The sequence below is a fragment of the Haliotis rufescens genome, unplaced genomic scaffold (assembly GCF_023055435.1).
Source record: "Haliotis rufescens isolate VD_foot unplaced genomic scaffold, xgHalRufe1.0.p SCAF_35, whole genome shotgun sequence".
Taxonomy (NCBI): domain Eukaryota; kingdom Metazoa; phylum Mollusca; class Gastropoda; order Lepetellida; family Haliotidae; genus Haliotis; species Haliotis rufescens.
In genome coordinates this window covers 1,176,675-1,198,052 of record NW_025964057.1, presented here as the reverse complement: position 1 = coordinate 1,198,052, position 21,378 = coordinate 1,176,675, and the positions used below count along the sequence as shown (strand labels likewise).

At 41.4% G+C, this 21,378-nt stretch overlaps 1 protein-coding gene across 1 annotated transcript; it reads left to right on the top strand.

The window, feature by feature from the left end:
* The first annotated feature begins 794 nt into the window (after window positions 1–794).
* On the top strand, window positions 795–19,627 carry LOC124134385 (sodium-dependent proline transporter-like). Its single transcript, XM_046499162.2, has 15 exons — window positions 795–944; window positions 6,562–6,679; window positions 7,782–7,913; window positions 8,751–8,969; window positions 10,219–10,384; window positions 12,279–12,417; window positions 12,836–12,970; window positions 13,841–13,944; window positions 14,483–14,607; window positions 14,708–14,820; window positions 15,310–15,441; window positions 16,308–16,407; window positions 16,515–16,657; window positions 16,974–17,129; window positions 17,652–19,627. Exons 1-15 carry the CDS (start codon window positions 933–935, stop codon window positions 17,832–17,834), a joined length of 1,977 nt encoding a protein of 658 aa, XP_046355118.2. The 5' UTR covers window positions 795–932; the 3' UTR covers window positions 17,835–19,627.
* Window positions 19,628–21,378: the final 1,751 nt, after the last annotated feature.

Here is a 21,378-nt window from a genome sequence, read left to right as displayed (position 1 = left end):
TGTGTGTGTGGCTGCTTGTACTAGTCCGGACTGATGCCGATTTATAGTGCTAGCCCACTGAGATACCATACCGCAGTTTAACATGAATACCCCACTCAGACACAGTATACTGACTCCGAGCCGACCAGTCCTTGTTTTAGCCCCATAATGCCGAGCGCCAGACAGGGTAACAACAAGTACCATCTTTTAACGTGTGTATCAAGTGTGTTGTATCAACTGTGTGATATGAACTGTGAAGTATGAACTGTTATTATCAAGAATACAATTCTTCTGACCTATTTGTTTCTGTAAAATAGTGTTTAAAGTCTCTTTTTACTTCATAGCGTCAATGAAAAACAGCTGATTAAAACTGAACATCAACAAATACACAAGATAACTTATCTCACCTTACATTAATATATTAGCTTCTTATTGGTTAAGGAACGAGTATTTCTTTTCCACGGAGCCCGCTCATAGAGGTGTACACATTTCATATAGTCCGCTGAGAAATCAATCGGAACACATCTTAGGTGACATGCTCATCTCGCATAAGTATCGTTGAGCCGACGTTTATCCGAATGTATTCGGTAATGGGAAGTACTTGGTTCTAAAACATGTATGATCTCTCGGGGCATGTCTTGTACCCTGTGTGTGAGCCCGACGGCGCATGGTACATAGAAAGAGTACGTCCCATCCTAAACTCCTTGTGATCGGTTGACAACTTACAATGAACAGGTTAGACATTAGGTTTTAGTACCTCTCGCCAAGGAGTAGCAATACAAGCTCTGAGCGGACCTGCACACCCGGTTGTCATGTGGTTAAAGTTTAGAGCTTTTCATTGGCTGAAGACGTGACACATTTGGCGTTACTGCGCCATGTCAATGTGCAGTGTGCAACAGGACATTGCAAATATTGCGTATTAACTGCACTGACGTGTATATCAGTAACACAACATGACAGAAGAGGTAAGCGCAAGTCTTATTATTTTAATGTTTCGCTTTAATTGAGATCCGTTTATGTTTTAAACTTGACATAAACGAACTGCCAGAACAACAAAGTCTATACCATGTTTGTTTACCGCTGAAAATGAAACAAATGAAATTATTTAATTGGATGGTGATGTATTTGATATGGGTATCACAGTTGTGGTTTGGATCTTAAGTTTGCAGTGTTTCTGACTGTTTTCAGCCTGGTAGAAGTTTTGTTAACACGTATATATTTTTAGCAGGTTATCTTGTAATGTAGAATCAGACATATATAGCGTACAAGCTCAACCCTCACAGCCTCACATGTTGTCGCGATTTGTGTTTCGTTTTACGATAAACTTCCCTAGCTTTAGTAGACTATAAACAAACTGGATATATGTACTTGTGATTGTGTTGGTAACCAGTCTTGTTTTTGTTTATAGTTACACTTAAGTGTTTGTTCTTCGTAGTTAGTTGCATAAGGTTTAATGTATGACCACACGGACACACGCATTTGACTTAGATTCAAAAGCAACGGACAATCTGGTTTGATCTTGTGTAACTGTAAACGAACTAAATGAACGCTGCATGCGACGCTTGTGTAATGCGTTGATCCAGTTGTAAACAACTGCTAATTCTTTTCCAACCTCAACCCCGTAACTGTAATAAAAGAAACGCTTTATAAAAGCCTTTACATAACTTTCTACAGAAGATTTAAGTGTAGGGCAACTAACAGCGTCAGAGTAATGCTATGCGCGGACCGGGAATTCAATGGATGAAATAAAAAAACAACTATTGAACGTGAAATGAATATAAATAACCATGTTGCAAAATACAGTGTTTTTGATGAGTCAAGCTATGACGCAAGTCAACACCCAAACCCTGGGGGCAATCCAACAAACAAACAAAAGCCCGCCCAGACAGTATACTCCAAGCCTAAAAGTCCTTGGTTTATCTCCTTGCTGCCGAGCAGGGTAACAAGAAGTACCGTACTTTAATGTCTTTTGGTATGAAGGTACCAGGGATCTCTTCCCACTGAACCACGGATAAAGGGATTGGCAAATTAACGATTTAACTCTCGTTCGTTCGTTCGTTCGTTCGTTGGTTCGTACGTTCGTTCGTTCGTTCGTTCGTTCGTGAGTTCGTGAGTTTTGTTTTACGCCGCTTTTAGCAACATTCCAGCAATATCACCGTGGGGGACACCAGAAATGGGAACCGAACCCGGGTCTTCGGCGTGACGAGCGAACGCTTTAAGCAATGAGTCATTGAACTACTACTATTAAGCAGGTGGTCTGAACCCAGTCTGCTGTATGAACACATGGCGTAGAGTAATAATTCCATGTGCCTTCTACGCGTGTGAACTGTGGTCAAATATGTCCAAGACAGAACACAATGAAATTGAAAAACTCCAGCGCTACTTTGCACGTTATGTACAAAATTTTCATGTAAGATCTCCGACCGTTGCAACTATTCAGACGCTGGGATTGTGGACAATGACATCTGTGATTGACAAAATGAAGCTGAAGTTCCTTGGGGAGGATGTGTAGAAGCAGCCACAGATATGCCCCGAAAAAGGTGTTCAATTTGAAGTGTGCTCAATATATATCAAGTGTGACAAAAGTAAGTTTGTAACACATGATCTACTCAATGTGGCAAAGAAATATGAATTATGGACCAAAATAGTTCACTTTATGAAAACTAACCAGTTTCCATCCAAGGATGTGTGGAACAAAACCGTACAGACTAAAATAACAGAACATGAAACTGCTCATTGGCACACGAGTCTGCGAGATCACCCTGAATTAAACAGATTTATTTAAATTCACAGTAACCTTGTACGTTGTGTACCCAACAGACTGTGGAATATGTGTATTTTTTACAAGAAACCAACTAGACCTATGTATGCACTTGTGAAGCTAGGAACACTACCAATAACAACTGGAGAGTGTTTAATGTGTGATGACCAGTGCGATGACATAATAAAGCACCAACTGCTATGTTGTATAGCTTTAGCTGATGCAAGGAACACCAACCATGAACGTATATTTGACACTTTAAACCTCAGATGACGAAGTCAAACTTGTGACATTGCTAGGTGGTATGAGCCCTATTGTAGAGGATATGAGCCTTGACAGCTGGGCTGGATTCATATCTTCTGTATCACGAGATATAAGCTCCTGGAACCTGCGATCAATGCTCTATCTATAGACAGTATATCTCATACCAGGACCACGACATGTAAACATTCAGTATTGCCAATTTCTCTGCATAATGTTCGTGTAAATATGCTGTGTTAACATGCTTCCAAATGTATATCACTCTCCGAAATTAATGGAGGATCATTTATTCATTTATTCATTCATTCATTCAGTAGAGGATATATGAAAATGACAGACGAGTACAGAAATTGAGGTAAGGTGAGGTGAAATTGGGTTTAACGTCGCGTCCAAGATTATTGCACTTATATAGCAACGTGCATGCACGTGTGTGTGTGTGTGTGTGGCTGCTTGTACTAGTCCGGACTGATGCCAATTTATAGTGCTAGCTCACTGAGATACCATGCCGCAGTTTAACATGAATACCCCACTCACACACAGTATACTGACTCCGAGCCGACCAGTCCTTGTTTTAGCCCCTTAATGTCGAGCGCCAGACAGGGTAACAACAAGTACCATCTTTTAACGTCTTTTGGTATGACGCGGCTGGGGATCGAACCCCGAACCTTCCGCTCTCCGGGCTGACGCTCTACCACAAGACCACGGAGGCGGCAGTACAGAATTTGAGAGAGGTATCGAGCAATGTTATGAATGGATAAGAAAAAGGAAGGACTCCGTGCAATACAATGCCCGCCCAGGCATGTGGACGTTGTAAGGGCGTTGCCACATGAAACGTGTGTGAATTAAAACTCTTTGTACAATGACCCAACCATGCTCAAACTAATATATATTATCGACATGTCAACATAACTCACAAATGCTTACTCAAAATTCCCCTGATAAAGGTATAAAAAGTAGCCGTGAAACGTTCTTTATCGATTGAGGTTCAATGTCTTCAATACACGACATAGTTAGGGATATGTTTACCTATGGTAAACAGAAAACAGAAAAAATGAATCCAAACTTGCCTGGCATTTTTAACGTAAGGTCTGATAAATATCGACTGGCGCGTTGACATAGCTTACAGTTGCACCGAGTGTTCGGAGTTCCATAATACGCATAGACGTTGTTCTTGGTGTCGACCTGTTTCGTGGTCTACTAGATGGAACATCTGCCCGGAGAGCGGAAGGTCTGTGGTTCGATCCCAGGCTGTGTCATACACAAAGACGTTTAAAAATGGTATTAAAAAGGCTAAGGAGATAAAACAAGGACTGGTCTGAGTCGGGTATCCGTGGTTAACTGTGATGTGACATCTCAGTGGGCTAACACTGTAAAACAAGCAATGAGTTGTAGCAAGACCAATGCATCGTTTTATAAATCGTATCGTGGAAAATGCATAGCGTCATATATCGCCTCCTGGAAAATGCATCGGTCCACTTATCGTATCGTGGTAAATGCACCGCTTCACATATCGTATCGCGGAAAATGAATAGCTTCACATATCGTATCGTGGAAAATGCATCGCTCCACTTATCGTATCGTGGAAAATGATTAGCTTCACATATCATATCGTGAAAAATGCATCGCTTCACATATCGTATCGTGGAAAATGCATCGCTCCACTTATCGTATCGTGGAAAATGATTAGCTTCACATATCATATCGTGAAAAATGCATCGCTTCACATATCGTATCATGGAAAATGCATCGCTTAACATATCATATGGTCGAAAATGCATCGCTTCACATATCGTATCGTGGGCAAGGTACAGCTGTACATATCGTATCATGAACAATGTATTCTTTTCACGTATCGCATCATGAACAATGTATCGTTTCACATATCGTATCATGAACAATGCACCGCTTTACATATCGTATCATGAACAATGAACCGCTTTACATATCGTATCATGAACAATGTACTCGTATCGAGGACTGTGCGTATTATGCAAACCCTATCAATATCTGAGCCCGACGGAGAAACCCCTAGGTCGATACGAGTTACAAGATGACTCACGGTGTCATTAGGTACCCCGTTGCGATGAATGTATTGCAACATATTTCCCATCGCCTCAGGCCGAACTGAACGGGACAGGACCGTTTACAACCCTCAGACATTAAACCAGGATGTTTTTCTGGCATATAAACAAGGCAGTTGTTTGTTTTGCTAGCATACAACGGGGTCCGTCTGTATTGCCTGTATCCACATGACAGAGTGAAAGACATACAGACGTATACAATAGCACAGGGGACGCCCACCCAATAAAACACCTTACATGAGAATGTGTTTCTGCTAAGTATTATATTCTAATCCTCCATTGACCACGATGGACCACGATTGGAAATAATACAATACCCTGTGCTGATTAAGTCGTTGTGTTGGCGGCTGTGAGAGTGATGAATCTAAACGGCAATACCCTGTGTAGTGTGAGTGGTTGTGTGAGCCGTTGTGAGAGTGGTAGGTTTAAACGACAATACCCTGTGTTGTGGGAGTGGTTGTGTGAGCGGTTGTGAGAGTGGAAGGTTTAAACGACAATATCCCGTGTTGTGTGAGTGGTTGTGTGTGGTTGTGAGAGTGGTTGATCTAAACGACAATACCCTGTGTAGTGTGAGTGGATGTGTGAGCCGTTGTGAGAGTGGTAGGTTTAAACGACAATACCCTGTGTAGATTGAGTCGTTGTGTGCGGTTGTGAGAGTGGTAGATTTAAACGACAATACACTGTGTTGTGTGATGGGTTGTGTGGGATTGTGAAAGTGGTAGATATTAACGACAATACCCTGTCTTGTGCGAGTGGTTGTGGGAGTGGTCCATATAAACGACAAGACAAGGGGAGTACAAGGGGAGTGATTGCTAGTTGAAACGTTGCTGCAAACATGAACTGGCTGACAGATGGTCGAAAATGTGCAATGTTGCTGATAACATGTACTGGAGTGAGTGAGTTTGATTGTACGCCGCTTTTGACAGTATTCCGGTTATATGACGGCGAGTCAGCTTAATGTGGGAGGAAATCCCGAAGTGATGCAGGTCTCAGACGTTTACCACTTCGGTGAAACCCACGGGCACGGGTATGGTGCTAACATACCTAGAAACATAATCGGGGCGAACCGGGATTCGAACCGACAATTATAGGTTTCTTGCGTGCCTAAGGGACGCAACTCTGCACAGTGAATCGCGGCGACTTAGACGACTGGGCCACCCGTGCCCCCACATGTACTTGACTACAGACTGATACGTGTACTGGACTGTAAATAGGTGGTTTCTAGAAACGTACGATATACGCTGGAAAAGTAGCTATTTCCTTCGAATAGTTGAGTAGAGTACGCCTTATCACTGATGACACAAGAGGCTTCAAGCTAGCATCACAGCATTTCTACACCGTTTTCGTTTAATCCAGGTCAGGGCCTTCAACAATTATAGACGTGTTATTGAGAACTGACTTAAAGAGACATACTAATGACACACGTTGCATCCATTACCTGCAGCTTTATCAGTATACCTACTTGTCTATGTTACACAGGTGGAGGAGCGAGGGTCGTGGGGAGGCAAGTTTGAGTTCCTGCTGTCCTGTGTGGGCTACGCTGTGGGTCTGGGAAACGTCTGGAGGTTCCCCTACCTCTGCTACAGGAATGGAGGAGGTAAGCGAACTCTGATTTATTTGTTAGGAAATTAAAAAAAATATTAAAAAGCCTACTCAGCTAATGATAGGAAGATATTTTAAACTGTTACCAAACTCAAAGTATCACAAAACAAGTTAAGCAAATCTGTTCTGGTGTTGCTTATAAAATAAGTGTAGACGGGAAATACAATCTTGACGTGGAACTGGAAGATGGTTTAAGTTACGTTCTGTGCTCACCCGCCGAATTTAGTTGGTACCACCTGCCCAGACACTTTGTTTATTCAAAGCTGATATTCATTCTCTGAAACGGGCTCTGCTGACCATTATCTTTGTGAATAACATTCACTTGTGTTATCCAATTTCGGCCTTTACAGGAGATATGCACGGTAGAATAGTTGTGAATATCCCTGTTAGAAATGTATTTAAACAAAAATAGTTGCCTTATCACGGACCTAATCAAACTTCTGACGATTGATATAAGCGTTAGTATAAACTATACATGATGTATTTTACCCCTATAGATTCTATTTAAAAGAACAACATAACATGGCAAAGCCACAGCGGTTCGTCACATTTCATTTGGTACGTCATTAAGGAACGTCGCCTATTCTAAACACTGGTGGAATTCTGAATAAGTTCAAGTATTAATCAGTGTACATTTTCCATCACAAAGAGATGTTTCGTAGTTTTTTTTGGTTTGTTTGCAGCTCTGTCAAAAAGTTCACGTTTCTCCAGTCTTGTTTGCAGGCATGTCCTTTAAATCACTTGACCAAGTCCACAGTTGTTTTGTTTAACGTGCAGGCATGTCCTTTAAATCACTTGAACAAGTCCACAGTTGTTTTGTTTTATGAACAGGCTTGTCCTTTAAATCACTTGACCAAGTCCACAGTTGTTTTGTTTAACGTGCAGGCATGTCCTTTAAATCACTTGAACAAGTCCACAGTTGTTTTGTTTTATGAGCAGGCTTGTCCTTTAAATCACTTGAACAAGTCCACAGTTGTTTTGTTTTATGTGCAAGCATGTCCTTTATCACTTGACCAAGTCCACAGGTGTTTTGTTTTATGTGCAAGCATGTCCTTTATCACTTGACCAAGTCCACATTATTCTTGCTTTGTTTACAGCCACGTTCCTCATCCCGTACGTCATCATGTTGGTGGTGGCTGGTCTGCCGTTATTCTTCCTGGAGCTAGCCGCAGGTCAGTTCGCCTCCGAGGGGCCGATCACAGTGTGGAAGGTCAGCCCGGCGTTCCATGGTAAGTGACAAAACCTTTTTACATCATTCAGAAAGGAACCTACAATATACGAGGAATGAATGAATGAGTATGGTTTTACGCCGCTTTTAGCAATATTTAAACAATATCACGACGGGGGACACAAGAAATGGGCTTCACACATTGTACCTATGTTGGGAATCAAACCCGGTCTCTGAGAGGAATTACATTCATGTTGATAATGAAGGACGTCATCACATGCTTATGGGGACATTATACACATGGCTTATTGAAAGCAGATGAAGGGAACTCGTATAATTCAATCAATTCTTCCGTTAAAATCCAGCTGTTCTGTTCTGTTCAGCTGAGAACATATTATGGTCAACCGAGTGGCGTCCCTCAACTGTTCCAGGATCTGCTGACTATGGGTTTAACTTTCACATTCACCCTCATTGTGATTCCCTGTTGGTAACCATCTGTGTCTGTTGTGTTACCAAAGTCGTAAACGTTTATCACTCCACATTGTACCTTTTAAACGACGGGAGGCTTGGATGGCCAAGTCGTATAAAACGACGCGATTCGATGTGCAGAGTTGCGTCCCTTGGGCATGCCAGAAACCCATGATTATGAGTTCGAATCCGGGTTCGCCCCGATCATGATTCTAGGTTGGTTCACCGAAGTGGTAAACGTCTGAGACCTGCATCACTTCGGGCTTTCCTCCCACATTAAGCTGACACGCCGTGATATAACCGGAATACTGACACGCCGTGTTATAACTGGAACACTGTTAAAAGCGGCGTTAAACCCAACTCACTCACTCACTCACTTTAAAACGACAACTTTTTCATCTTGTGAATCAGAAACTACTCCATATTCCAGGTATCGGATTTGCCATGGTGACCATCAGCGGAATGGTGTCCATCTACTACAACGTCATCATCATGTACGCCATATACTACATGTTTGCCAGCTTCGTCCACCTCGACGACACCGTACCCTGGGACGGGTGTAACAACACGTGGAACACTAAACTCTGCAGATCCAGCTTCCCGGCTCTTGATGTAATGAATGAAACTAACAAGTTGGATACCCTCTACGGTATGTGGGCCGTAATATTCAAAGTTCCAAAACCTTCCATATTACACCTGTCCTTCAAGAACTGCTGGTTAAAGAAAGAATTTACTTCAAACTTCTCACCTGTAGCTGTCTTCGTGGTACCATTCCAGCATATCTCTCTGATCTTGTAACGCCTTATACTCATGTACGTGGTCTTCGTTCTCTGGGCCAAAATCTCGCGACAGTCCCTCGCTAAATAGTCATTTTGTATGGAGACAGACCTACTACCACTGTGCGTCAGGATTTATGAACTCTCTACCTTCAGACAGCAGCCTTGACACACCTTTTCACACCCTACCATGCAGTTAAAGTTTCTATTTTTCTATGTTTTGTCCTCTGCAGCGCCATGAACATGTACCAGTGTATTGAACTGGCGCATTGGTGATGTGCATATATATGTTATATAGATATATGATCTGGTCACTGGTACTTTGTCATGGTGCACGCATAAATGGTTGCTAACGTACTGATTTGCTTGGCCTAGACGTGATAATCTACATGCCGACATAGTATCTCTGGCCTAGGAAGTAGCAATCCTTGAAAAGTTTCACAACACGATGTACACCTCGTGGAGAATTAAGAACATACTGCAGTCAAACAACAACACCGTCGTTGTCATGTACGCGGTAGCAGCAATAAATAATATGCCCAATTACAAAAATCAGTGCACCCATGAGTGTCCAGTATGTATCACTGTTGAGTGTCTTACATGAGGAACATGCTCCGTTCTTGAATCCAGGAATCGGGCAGATAAGTTGGTGTTTTCCGATAAAGTATCCTGTCCTTGGCAGGTCGTTAAGTGCAAGTCCAGTCGTAGAATGTCTTGAATTTCTTGTTGTTGCTTTGTTGTTTAACGCCGCAGTCAGCAATATCCCAGCTATATGAGAGCGGTCTGTAAATAATCGAGTCCGGACCAGACAATCCAGTGATTGACATCATGAGCATCGATCTATGCAATTTGGATACGATGACATGTATCGACAATGTAGGCGAGTCTGACCACCCGATCCTGTTAGTCGCCTCTTACGACAATCATAGTCGCCTTTTGGGGCTAGGTTGCTGAAGACGTATTCTTACTCTGATCTTCACGGGTCTGGAACTGCCCTCGTTTAGGTACAGTAAGCCTATACCTATACTGCCACATGACAGCAAACAGCTCACCTTATTATAGTCATAATACTCATCATGATAATTATGCTTCGACTGATATTGCTAGTTTTTCCCTTTCAAGATCAACTGTACAACACATCATGTGTTCACGAGCTCCTTGGAAACTTCTCTGACAAATACAACACCAGTTTCACCAACATATCACAGCTGAACACCACAATCGTCCAGGATAAATTCACCGATGGTTGCAAACTACGATTCTTCTCACCTAGCGCCGAATACTGGGAGTAAGTATCTTAGTAACTATGTGTAAAATATGTGTGTGTATCATAACGTGTAAAATATGGAAGTAAGAATCAGTGTGTGTCACTATATATAGAATAACTCGGAGTAAGTATCTGTGTGTATCATTATGTGTAAAATATGGAAGTAAGTTTCAGTGTGTGTCACTATATATAGAATAACTGGGAGTAAGTATATGTGTGTATCATTATGTGTAAAATACTTGGAGTAAGTATCTGTGTGTGTGTCATTATGTGTAAAATACTAGGAGTAAGTATATGTGTATGTATCATTATGTGTAAAATACTGGGAGTAAGTATATGTGTATGTATCATTATGTGTAAAATACTAGGAGTAAGTATATGTGTGTGTGTCATTATGCGTAAAATACTGGGAGTAAGTATATGTGTATGTATCATTATGTGTAAAATATGGAAGTAAGTATGTGTGTGTGTCACTACATGTAGAATACTGGGAGTAAGTATCTGTGTGTGTGTCATTATGTGTAAAATATGGAAGTAAGTATTAGTGTGTGTCACTATATGTAGAATACAGGGATGAAGTATCTGTGTGTGTCATTATGTGTAAAATACTGGGAGTAAGTATATGTGTTTGTGTCACTGTTTATAAAATACTGGGAGTACGTATACGTATGTGTCACTGTGTGTAAACTACTGGGAGTAAGTATATTTGTGTTTGTCATTATGTGTACAATACTGGGAGTAAGTATATGTGTGTATCAGTATGTTTAAAATATGGAAGTAAGTATCAGTGCGTGTCACTATATGTAGAATATAGGGAGTAAGTATATGTGCGTGTCACTATATGTAGAATATAGGGAGTAAGTATATGTGTTTGTGTCACTGTGTGTAAAATACTGGGAGTAAGTGTATGTGTGTGTCACTATGTGTAAAATACTGGGAGTAAGTATGTGTGTGTCATTATGTGTAAAATACTGGGAGTAAGTGTATGTGTGTGTCACTATGTGTAACCTACTGAGAGTAAGTATATGTGTGTGTTATTATGTGTAAAATACTGGGAGTAAGTATATGTGTGTGTCATTATGTGTAAAATACTGGGAGTATCAGTGTGTTTGTCACGTTGTGTAAAATACTGGGAGTAAGTATGTGTGTGCCTCATGTTTAAACTACTGGGAGTAAGTATATGTGTGTGTCATTATGTGTAAAATACTGGGAGTATCAGTGTGTTTGTCACTTTGTGTAAAATACTGGGAGTAAGTATATGTGTGCGTCATGTTTAAACTACTGGGAGTAAGTATATGTGTGTGTCATTATGTGTAAAATACTGGGAGTATCAGTGTGTTTGTCACTTTGTGTAAAATACTGGGAGTAAGTATATGTGTGCGTCATGTTTAAACTACTGGGAGTAAGTATATGTGTGTGTCATTATGTGTACAATACTGGGAGTAAGTATCTGTGTGTCATCCAGTGGTGAATACTGGGAGTAAGTACTTGAGTGTAAGTACATGCTGTAGATATGTGTCTCCTCAAGTGCTGAATACTGGGAGATAGAACATATATGTCCTCATGTGCTAAATATTAAAGGGTTTAGTGCATGCTGTTCATGTGTTGTTTCGTACGGTGCAAGAAGTACAGAAATGGTGCAGACGGCTCCGAGACCAAACATGATGAGAGCTTATAAGATTTACAGACACTCAGACAACGTGTACACTGTGTGTTGATGGTGCAGATATCCGTACATGTGTTTCGTATAGTGCTGAATACTGCAAGAAGAACAGCAATGATGCCATCTTCAGCATCATCGCATACCGGCCTCTACGACGGCAGGCACTCCACTGATAAAGTTCGATTTGTATTGCCGAAACTTGCTACAAGCAGCTTAAGCTTGCGGTCACTCTGGTTGTGTCTTTGTTTCAAGGCGGTATGTCCTCCGTCTTCACGAATCTGATGGTTTTGAAGACATTGGTGGCGTCAGCTTGAAGAACGCAGTCTGTCTGTTTTTGGCTTGGCTCCTCATATTCGCCTGTCTCATGAAGGGAGTGAAATCATCCGGCAAGGTCTGTTTTTATACTATCAAATCAGAGTATATCAATGTGTTAGCTTAACAGAAGAATAATGACAAACGTAATGCAGTCTGGAAACAAATAAACGTCGCTTCATGTAAGAGCAAGGGCAAAAGTAATACAAGCCGAAAATATTCAGGCTTTAGGTAAAAACAAAATCACGATTTGGTATTCAACTGTATGGAATAGGGGATGTAACTCTGCATAGTAATCATACGTTTGATGAACGTTTACATTGACCAGTGGCTTTGATATGATGTCATTTTGTTCATGTGACACAATCAAGACTTAAATTTTTAAATTGTTGTCATTCATTGTCGTAGACTGGCCTTTAGATATGTGTACGCATACCCCTAAGATATGGAGCACACACCCGACAGGAAACGATAAAGGACTTTTATAATCCTCCCAGGTCGTGTACTTCACCGCCACCTTCCCCTACATCATCCTCGTGGTCCTGCTGATCCGAGGCCTGACTCTGGAGGGATACGAGAAGGGCATTACATTCTACATGACTCCACAGCTCCACAGGCTGACGGAGGCAAAGGTAAAGAGGTTTATACGAAGGTTTATAGAAGTCTAATGTTGTTGTAGACATTGTTATCTCGACAGCCACACGCGCTCTCTGATCAACTGCGCTCTTACGATACTTTTGAAAACTCTTTTCCCATCCAACATTTGATATAATAGTAGATCCTCTACGGTCAAACGTGAAGTTGTTATCACATCAGTGCATCTGACAATCTGTGGCCAAGCATCCAGTGTGTGGCTGGCAGGACAGTGAAACGTTGAATCCAAGAATACACTATACCTCTGTAGGACATTGAACCCAAGCATACACTATGCTTCTGTAGGACATTGAGCCAAAGCATACACTATGCCTCTGTAGGACATTGAATCCAAGCATACACTATGCCTCTGTAGGACACTGTATCCAAGCATACACTATGCCTCTGTAGGACGTTGAGTCCAAGCATACACTATGCCTCTGTAGGACATTGAATCCAAGCATACACTATGTCACTGTAGGACATTGAATCCAAGCATACACTATGCCTCTGTAGGACAATGAATCCAAGCATACACTATGTCACTGTAGGACACTGTATCCAAGCATACACTAAGCCTCTGTAGGACATTGAATCCAAGCATACACTATGCCTCTGTAGGACACTGTATCCAAGCAAACATCACTTTGTAATGACAGCGCGTCCGCATCTTGAGGACATGGCGTCAGCCTGGTTCCTTCTTCTAATGCATTGTGACAGCCTCGTGTGCCTGGAGAGTGTATGACATACATGTCAAGAATTGTGTTATTTGTGCGTCTTGTCGTTGGTTTAATTGTGTGGCTTTCTGCTTCCCAGTCCATGTTCTTCAGTGTTTGTTTGTCTTCTCAACCATCTGTATTCTTGTCCAGGTATGGGGAGATGCAGCCACTCAGATCTTCTACTCCCTGGGTGCTGGATTCGGAGGGCTGTTGACCATGTCCAGTTTCAACAAGTTTAAGAACAACTGTGAACGGTGAGGACTCCATGAGGCAATGCATGGTTGGCCCTAGTATGCAAATATGTAATTCTGGCGACACCATTCACACCATTTGGGTGATGTTTAATAACGATACGTGTAAATATAACAGTAATTCAAATATCACTAATGTTTGTCTTCCAACTTACACTGTACAAAACATTTCATAAGAGCCCCATGGGGTCGCCATCAACCTATGTTTGTCATAAGAAACGATAAAATGGAGCGGGTGGTCAGGTTCGCAGTTCTTGGCGCGTCATCGTACCCCGACAGCAGGACCTTTGATCACAATATCGATCACTGGGTGTCTGGTGTGGACTCGATTATTTACAGGCCGCCGTCTTGTAGCTGAAATTTTGTTGAGCGCGGCGTTCATCAACAAGAAAACATAACAGTTAACAGATACCATAATAACACGGAACCAACCATTCATTTCCAAACACGACACGAATCACTATATTTATGGACTACACATGCCTCCCACCACATTGTGTGTATTTCACGCTAAACAATATTTTAACGCTATTACCTTTAGAGATGCCCTCATCGTCGCCATCATCAACTGTGGCACCAGTGTGTTCGCCGGCTTTGCCGTCTTCTCCCTCCTGGGTTTCATGGCGCACAGCACCAACCAGGACGTGGAGAGCGTGGTCGACCAAGGTAATAATTATCTTTGAAACTATTAATCATACCAATGAATGTTTGACAGCTTGGTTTTTCCCTCTTAACCCGGGACTATAAAACACTAAATATATTTCAGGTCCTGGTCTTGCTTTCATTGCCTACCCAGAAGGCATATCTAAACTTCCGGTGTCACCACTGTGGGCCTTCCTGTTCTTCTTCATGCTGCTGACCCTTGGTTTGGACAGTCAGGTAGGACACACAGGCCTCTTTATACTTTCGAAAATTGTGAAATCTGGTCATGTAAAATACATTGAAGACTGACTTCCAGAATATTTCGGGTCAGAACATTTTTGACAAAGGTTGTGTAGCAATATTCAAATTAAAATAAAACAAATGAGACATTGCATATTCCCCTTCCACCTACAATGAACTGGTGTTATACATAGCACTTAATGTTGAAAGTCGAAAATGTCAACGATGTCAGAAAGTCTCCTTACACTATAACTGCCGACGTGGATGATCAAATTCAAATGTTGGAACCTCATATTACATCGTGTCCAGTGATTGAGCTCATGTTCTTAGAGAATTTATGCTGTGTCTGTTCACTGAAACGGATAGAATCGATTCATCTTGTCTACATCTGCATGTGCTGTTACTCAGTTTGACAAATGATGGGTTTTGAACTAAGGATTGGTATGTGTTGTAACAAGGCAATGACATTAATGTATCTGACAATAGTTTGCCATGGTGGAGACGCTGATCAGCGGCATCAGTGACGTCTTCCCACGTGTCCTGAGGAAGCATAAAGTTCTCTTCACTGCCATCTGCTGTCTGATTGGCTTTCTTCTCGGGCTGCCCCAAGTGACAAAGGTAAAGAGTGAAACAGTATAAATGTTTCGTGACAGCTTTCCAATTGTCAATGTTCCCCTCATAAGGCTTCAGTAAAGCTTTAAAGGTTTAAGGTAGACATGGGGAGGACATTTCCATATTTGACGCATCAGTGACAAAAATGATGTCCGATGCAATTCCCTATTTTGACTTGTACCATATGTTTTTTTCAGGTGAACAATTGACGCGAACACCTGGTATCAGGTATATATATATATACAAAAACGAGGCAAACTCGGTGTACATGTCATAAACTGATATAAAGAAGATGTTGGAGAATCTGCGACCAGTAAAATGCTTTGGACCTGCTTGCAACACTTATGAGTATTAATCTGGGTGCCAAAAGGTGGCATATAGAAATATGTTTAGAGGGAATTCAAACCAACGACCAGAGGATTCCACTCATTATATTGCTAATTTCGGCGTATTAGATGGCTTGGCCTTGCGTGTCTCTCCAAATTTGGAGGGGCGTTCAGGTAGCCTAGTGGTTAAAGCGTTAGCTCGTCACGCCGAAGACCCGTGATCGAATCCGGACATGGGTACAATGTGTGAAGCCCATTTATGGTGTTCCCCGCCGTGATATTGCTGGAATATTGCTAAAAGCGGCGTAAAACCAAACTCACTCACTCACTCAATGACTGATTTCTAGGATGTCCCTGCAATGAACAGTCTTGAGTATGGAAGTATTCGCGCGTGTTAAATTGCTAAAATTGTCATATTTGAGGACATAGGATACACACTTAACAAACTTGCAGGTCCAATGATAGAACATTACTTACATAAGAGGGTCAAAATTGCCGCCACTGGACATTAGATACAGGGTCATCTATAATATTGCTTTTCTCCAGGGTGGTATTTATATGCTGACACTGATGGACTGGTACACTGGCAGCTACAACCTGATGCTGGTGGCTCTGTCGGAGATCATCTGCCTCATGTATGTCTATCGTAAGTATAACGCTAGGAATTGATGTTGTCATGTCTGTCATCAAAATGTTTTCACCCTTATCTTTCTTCAATTTATATTCTAATTGACTGTTTCCTTACCATTTAAGCTTTGGTGGGTTGGTTCTGGCCACAGCACCAAGGTAAACGAACTATCGTCCCGTTCTTGGAGGACATCAAGATGATGATTGGCCACAAACCCAACCCATACTGGGTCATCAACTGGGTCTTCCTGACCCCTGTCGTCATCCTTGTAAGTACTGACGTCATATTTCACACTGGGTGATAGAAGAGCACGGTGTTAATGCATTTAATCTTGAAATCAACATCTTGCCACATTTGCTATCAACATTCTGGGAACTGGTAGCTACGTATTAACATTATGTATTCGTGGGGTTTAAGATAGAAATACTTCCAGATATTCTTTTCGCGACCATAATGCCAATTCGAAACCAAAGTTATTGAAGAATACATATGTAAACGAAATGGAGGGGCAAGTTGATTAATTAACTCAAATCTATTTGCACACTTGAATGATTTGCACTTAGCCTATTGATCAATATTTCTAGTTCATCGTGATCGTGTCGGCCACTCAGTACGCCCCTGCCAACTACGGAGACTACGAGTTCCCCCCGTGGGCTGAAGGCATTGGCTGGTGCATGGTTCTCGCCCCTGTTGCTATGATACTCCTCGTCATGTTAATTCAGATAATAAGACTCGGCCCGGTAAGTAGCACAAACACAGTGACCAAGGTTTGGACATGTTCAGATAGACAGTGCAGACCAGATTATAATTATTATTGCTGTAATAATTGTCAACTAACTTAGTCGTTGCATTAACAATATCTTTCCTTGAAGACATTCGCAAGAGTGGCTAGAAAGGACCAGATGGTCAGGCTCGGTGACTTCATTGATCCCGTGTCACGTGATCCTGACGGCGTGGGACATTTCCCACCATATCACTGGTTTGGTTTGTCCAGACATTAATAGACCGTGATCTTTCTGGAACATTGCTGAGTGTGGCGTTAAACAATCTACGTAATTACATTTCTATTGGGGCATTTTCAATGTTGGACATACAATGTTTATTCTATGATACACAATTGAATGAATTTGAATAGAAAATAAAAGGAGCAATTGATGAACAAAGAGTCATTATTAAGAAAGTTAACAAACTAAATATGATCTGCAATCCAGGACCATCAATAATTCCAGCAGACACGTATATAGGTACTGATTTCTTTGCAGCTGAAAGCGTTCAGCCCAACAAGAAGCTGGGGACCTGCCAATCCCGAGGATCGAACAGGGAAATACGCAAGCCTTGGCCATGCTAATGGTATCAAGAAACCCTACACCGTTAACGTCCAGAACGGCAGCTCCCCTCCCTACAATGGCGGCATAGAAAACAAAGCCTTCTCATGTAGAATGTAGCTTGATCTTAGCAAGGGCTCATGCTAAGAGTAACTTGCAACATCATTTAGTATTTGCATTGAAAAGACAGATCTACGTTGCGTAGCTTCAAATGTCGTCATCCAAGTGTCGAAAATAACCTTAATCCAAAGCCCATGACATTTAAATAATTAATCCACATTAATCCGCCTTAATAATGACGGACTGGTTCATGTGAAATGCGGAAAGTAGTCTGTGTATGTTAACGTAATCGAAGTTAATGGTGCAGCCACATTTCAATTAAACTTTACCTTGTGCCAATCTTTTAAACGTAAACCGAGTCCCACTATTGACGTGGAATGTACCAAGTAACAACGTTCCCATGGAAGCTACATGTACGAAAATATCTGTAGTAGATAGCTCTTACATTACACTTCTGTAATTAGCAATGTTCAATTTTAACCTTTTGCAACTGAACATTTCTTAGAAATCTTCGATGTTTGGAATGTTAGAATAACTCACTTTAAGGTAATGCTTCAAATAATGGTGCCATTGCATCATCTTTTGACGTCACACAAATTGATGCTCATCCGTCACATATAGGTAGATTATAAGTGTTACACCACAAATATCACATCTAAAGCTTTGCAGACCATGGTATACATACAAAATATTACACGACACAGTTTTCGTTATCACTGTGTGATATTATTTTATGTTTCATATATCTAGTGTATAGTGTTCTGTCTGGTGTATAATGCCCTGTCTTGTGTATAGTGTTCTGTCTTGTGTAAAAAGTCGTCTATGTTTTATTTGCCTTGCTCGCGAGTTTCAACAAAGTGCTCAACGTGTAGTGTTTCGCCAGATATTTTTCCTTAATGTCCTCATTTGTGTTTTTCTACATGTATATACCTTTTACTACCGCTTCAGTTAAAAAGCCTAATCTGCCCCTTTGGAAGCACCATGTCTCTCATTTTAAATCGTCTTTTCTCGTTATTTCACTTGTTTAATTTTTTTTCTCTCGAAACATCGAATACTTTCCCGTTATAAATAACGAATAACGAGAAAGAAATCGAAATTTCCAGAAAATAATCGAAAATAATTGTTTAAGATATACTCACGGTAAACTCCTAGGCCCAACCCCCTCCCTTGAATTTCAAATGGTCGGTCCCTAAATCATTGTAAATTGTCTAAACATCTTGTCCTTCGCATAAATCTTTGGCAGCGATTCAAAGATATGAGAAGCTTTTCCTTTGTGGGTATATCCTTCAGACTGTATTTGTAAACTCTGGAAACCCATGCCTGGTTACTCCCCATGCTGTGTCAGGATCCGTTCGTCGTGGGTGCGAATCCCACCATTGCCCCAATTATGTTGTTTCTCAGAATCATACTGTCTGTGGGATTTACCAAAACATAAATCATTTAGAGTTTCCACTCCGACTGCAACACCCACTTTGAGCTGACTTGATCCACCACCTGGTGTACAGTTCCAGGCGGTTTCACCCATCACCACGCTGACTTGATCCACCAACTGGTGTACAGTTCCAAGCGGTTTCACCCATCACCACCGCACTGACACAGACACTTCACTTTGTCTTCATGTACTTATATGACTGATATCTTTTATATAATCTTACGCTCGCCTACGTGTTCACATTCTTGATGTTATGATAATGAGCTGTTCATGTCTACCCTGTATACTATTCAAGTGTGAAGGAGCCAAGTGTAATTCTGATGAAAAGTTTCCGGGTTTTAGAACTCATTCAATTAATTCACCTTTCATTGTTTTTTTTAGTCTTTGCGATATTAAAGATGTCAACCATCGCTTCCTTAAACATAACTTGAGTTTTATGTCTTTTATGAATGGCGTATTTAGAATGAGTGAGTGAGTGAGTTTGGTTTAACGCCGCTTTTAACAGTATTCTAGTTATATCACGGCGTGTCAGCTTAATGTGGGAGGTAATTTATAAGCCCGAAGTGATGCAGGTCTCAGACGTTTACCACTTCGGTGAAACCCACGAGCACGGGTATGGTGCTGACAAACCTAGAAACATAATCGGGGCGGACCGGGATTCGAACCCACAATCATAGGTTTCTGGCGTGCCCAAGGGACGCAACTCTGCAAAGCGTATCGGCGCGCCTTAGACGACTGGGCCACCGGTGCCCCCTTTAGAATGAACAAGGGTGACAAGATGAGTTACACGTTTCTGTCAACGCTTCTACTTTAAAGTATATGTTGGCGGAAACCCAGAGCGATGCACTTACGGATATTAACGTTTATATATTCAAGTGATATTTAGAAGCTTCAGTGAAGGCAGGATTAATTTATGGGTTTCAGATATCAGTTCTAGAACACATATACAGGTCCCTGGCAAGTGTACAGGTCCCCCGTTATGGAAATACAGAGTCAACCATTGTCTGTCATACACTCCGGTTCATAAAGTACTTCTGAAATGGTCTATTGTGTGTGCGCATGACTGGTCAAACAGTTAAAAGTCTGACTGAGCCATAACAAAGGGAACTAGGCAATGAAGTACAGTGTTTGAGTAGTTCATTGCAAGTGTCATTAGTCTGTTAGGCCCTTTATAGTGACAGCCAGTCGAACGTAATGATGGTCCAAATGGACACAGAAATGGAAATGAACGAGTACCGAGCAGTCATCAAGTTTTCGACCTTAGAGGAAAGAACTCCCTAAAAGATTTATGACAGCATGTCACAAGTGTATGGGCAGCTATGTTTTATGATGATGCTTGATGAAGCTTGATGATGACACCAGGTCTTCCATCAATAAAGATTCAGTCAAGGAGATAGAAAAACCTAGGGAAGACATGTAAGCCATGGATCGATTGAAACTATTATTCATGAACATTTACAGATGAATTAGATATCTGCTCGTTGGGTGCCAAAATATCTAAATTCTGATCTCAAGGAAAAAAGAACTGACATTGGCAGAGAAAATTTAGAGGATTAAGGAGGATTTCGTCAAATTAAAGAAAGAGATTAGTAACGAGTTATGAAACATAGATATATTACTATTATCCCGAGTCAAAACGTCAATCCATGGAATGGCACAATTTCATTTCTTCGACACAAAAGAAATTCAAGTCTTCAAGATCAGTGAAGAAAGGGTGTGATCCATGTTGATTACTTAGAAATCTGATTTGCTTCATCGCCTGGGAGATTCTTTCAAAGAAAATCGATGAGGAATGCTGACTGCAGGAGTTATATTACTCCATGACAATGCCTCTTCTTACATCTCTCGACTTGCAAAGACAATGTGGGTTCGAAGAGCTTCCTCACCCTCCATACTCGCCAGACCTGGAATAAAGTGGTTTCTGACCTCAAAGCTGCCGTAAATGGGTTTTTCAGGGTGGCTTCAGAAAACTTACTGACTGGAATTGTGAGGTGAGGTGAGGTGAGGTGAGGTGAGGTGAAATGGGGTTTAACGTCGCGTCCAAGATTATTGCACTTATATAGCGACGTGCTTGCACATGTGTGTGTGGTTGCTTGTACTAGTCGGGACTCATGCCGATTTATAGTGCTAGCCCACTAAGATACCATGCCGCAGTTTAACATGAATACCCCA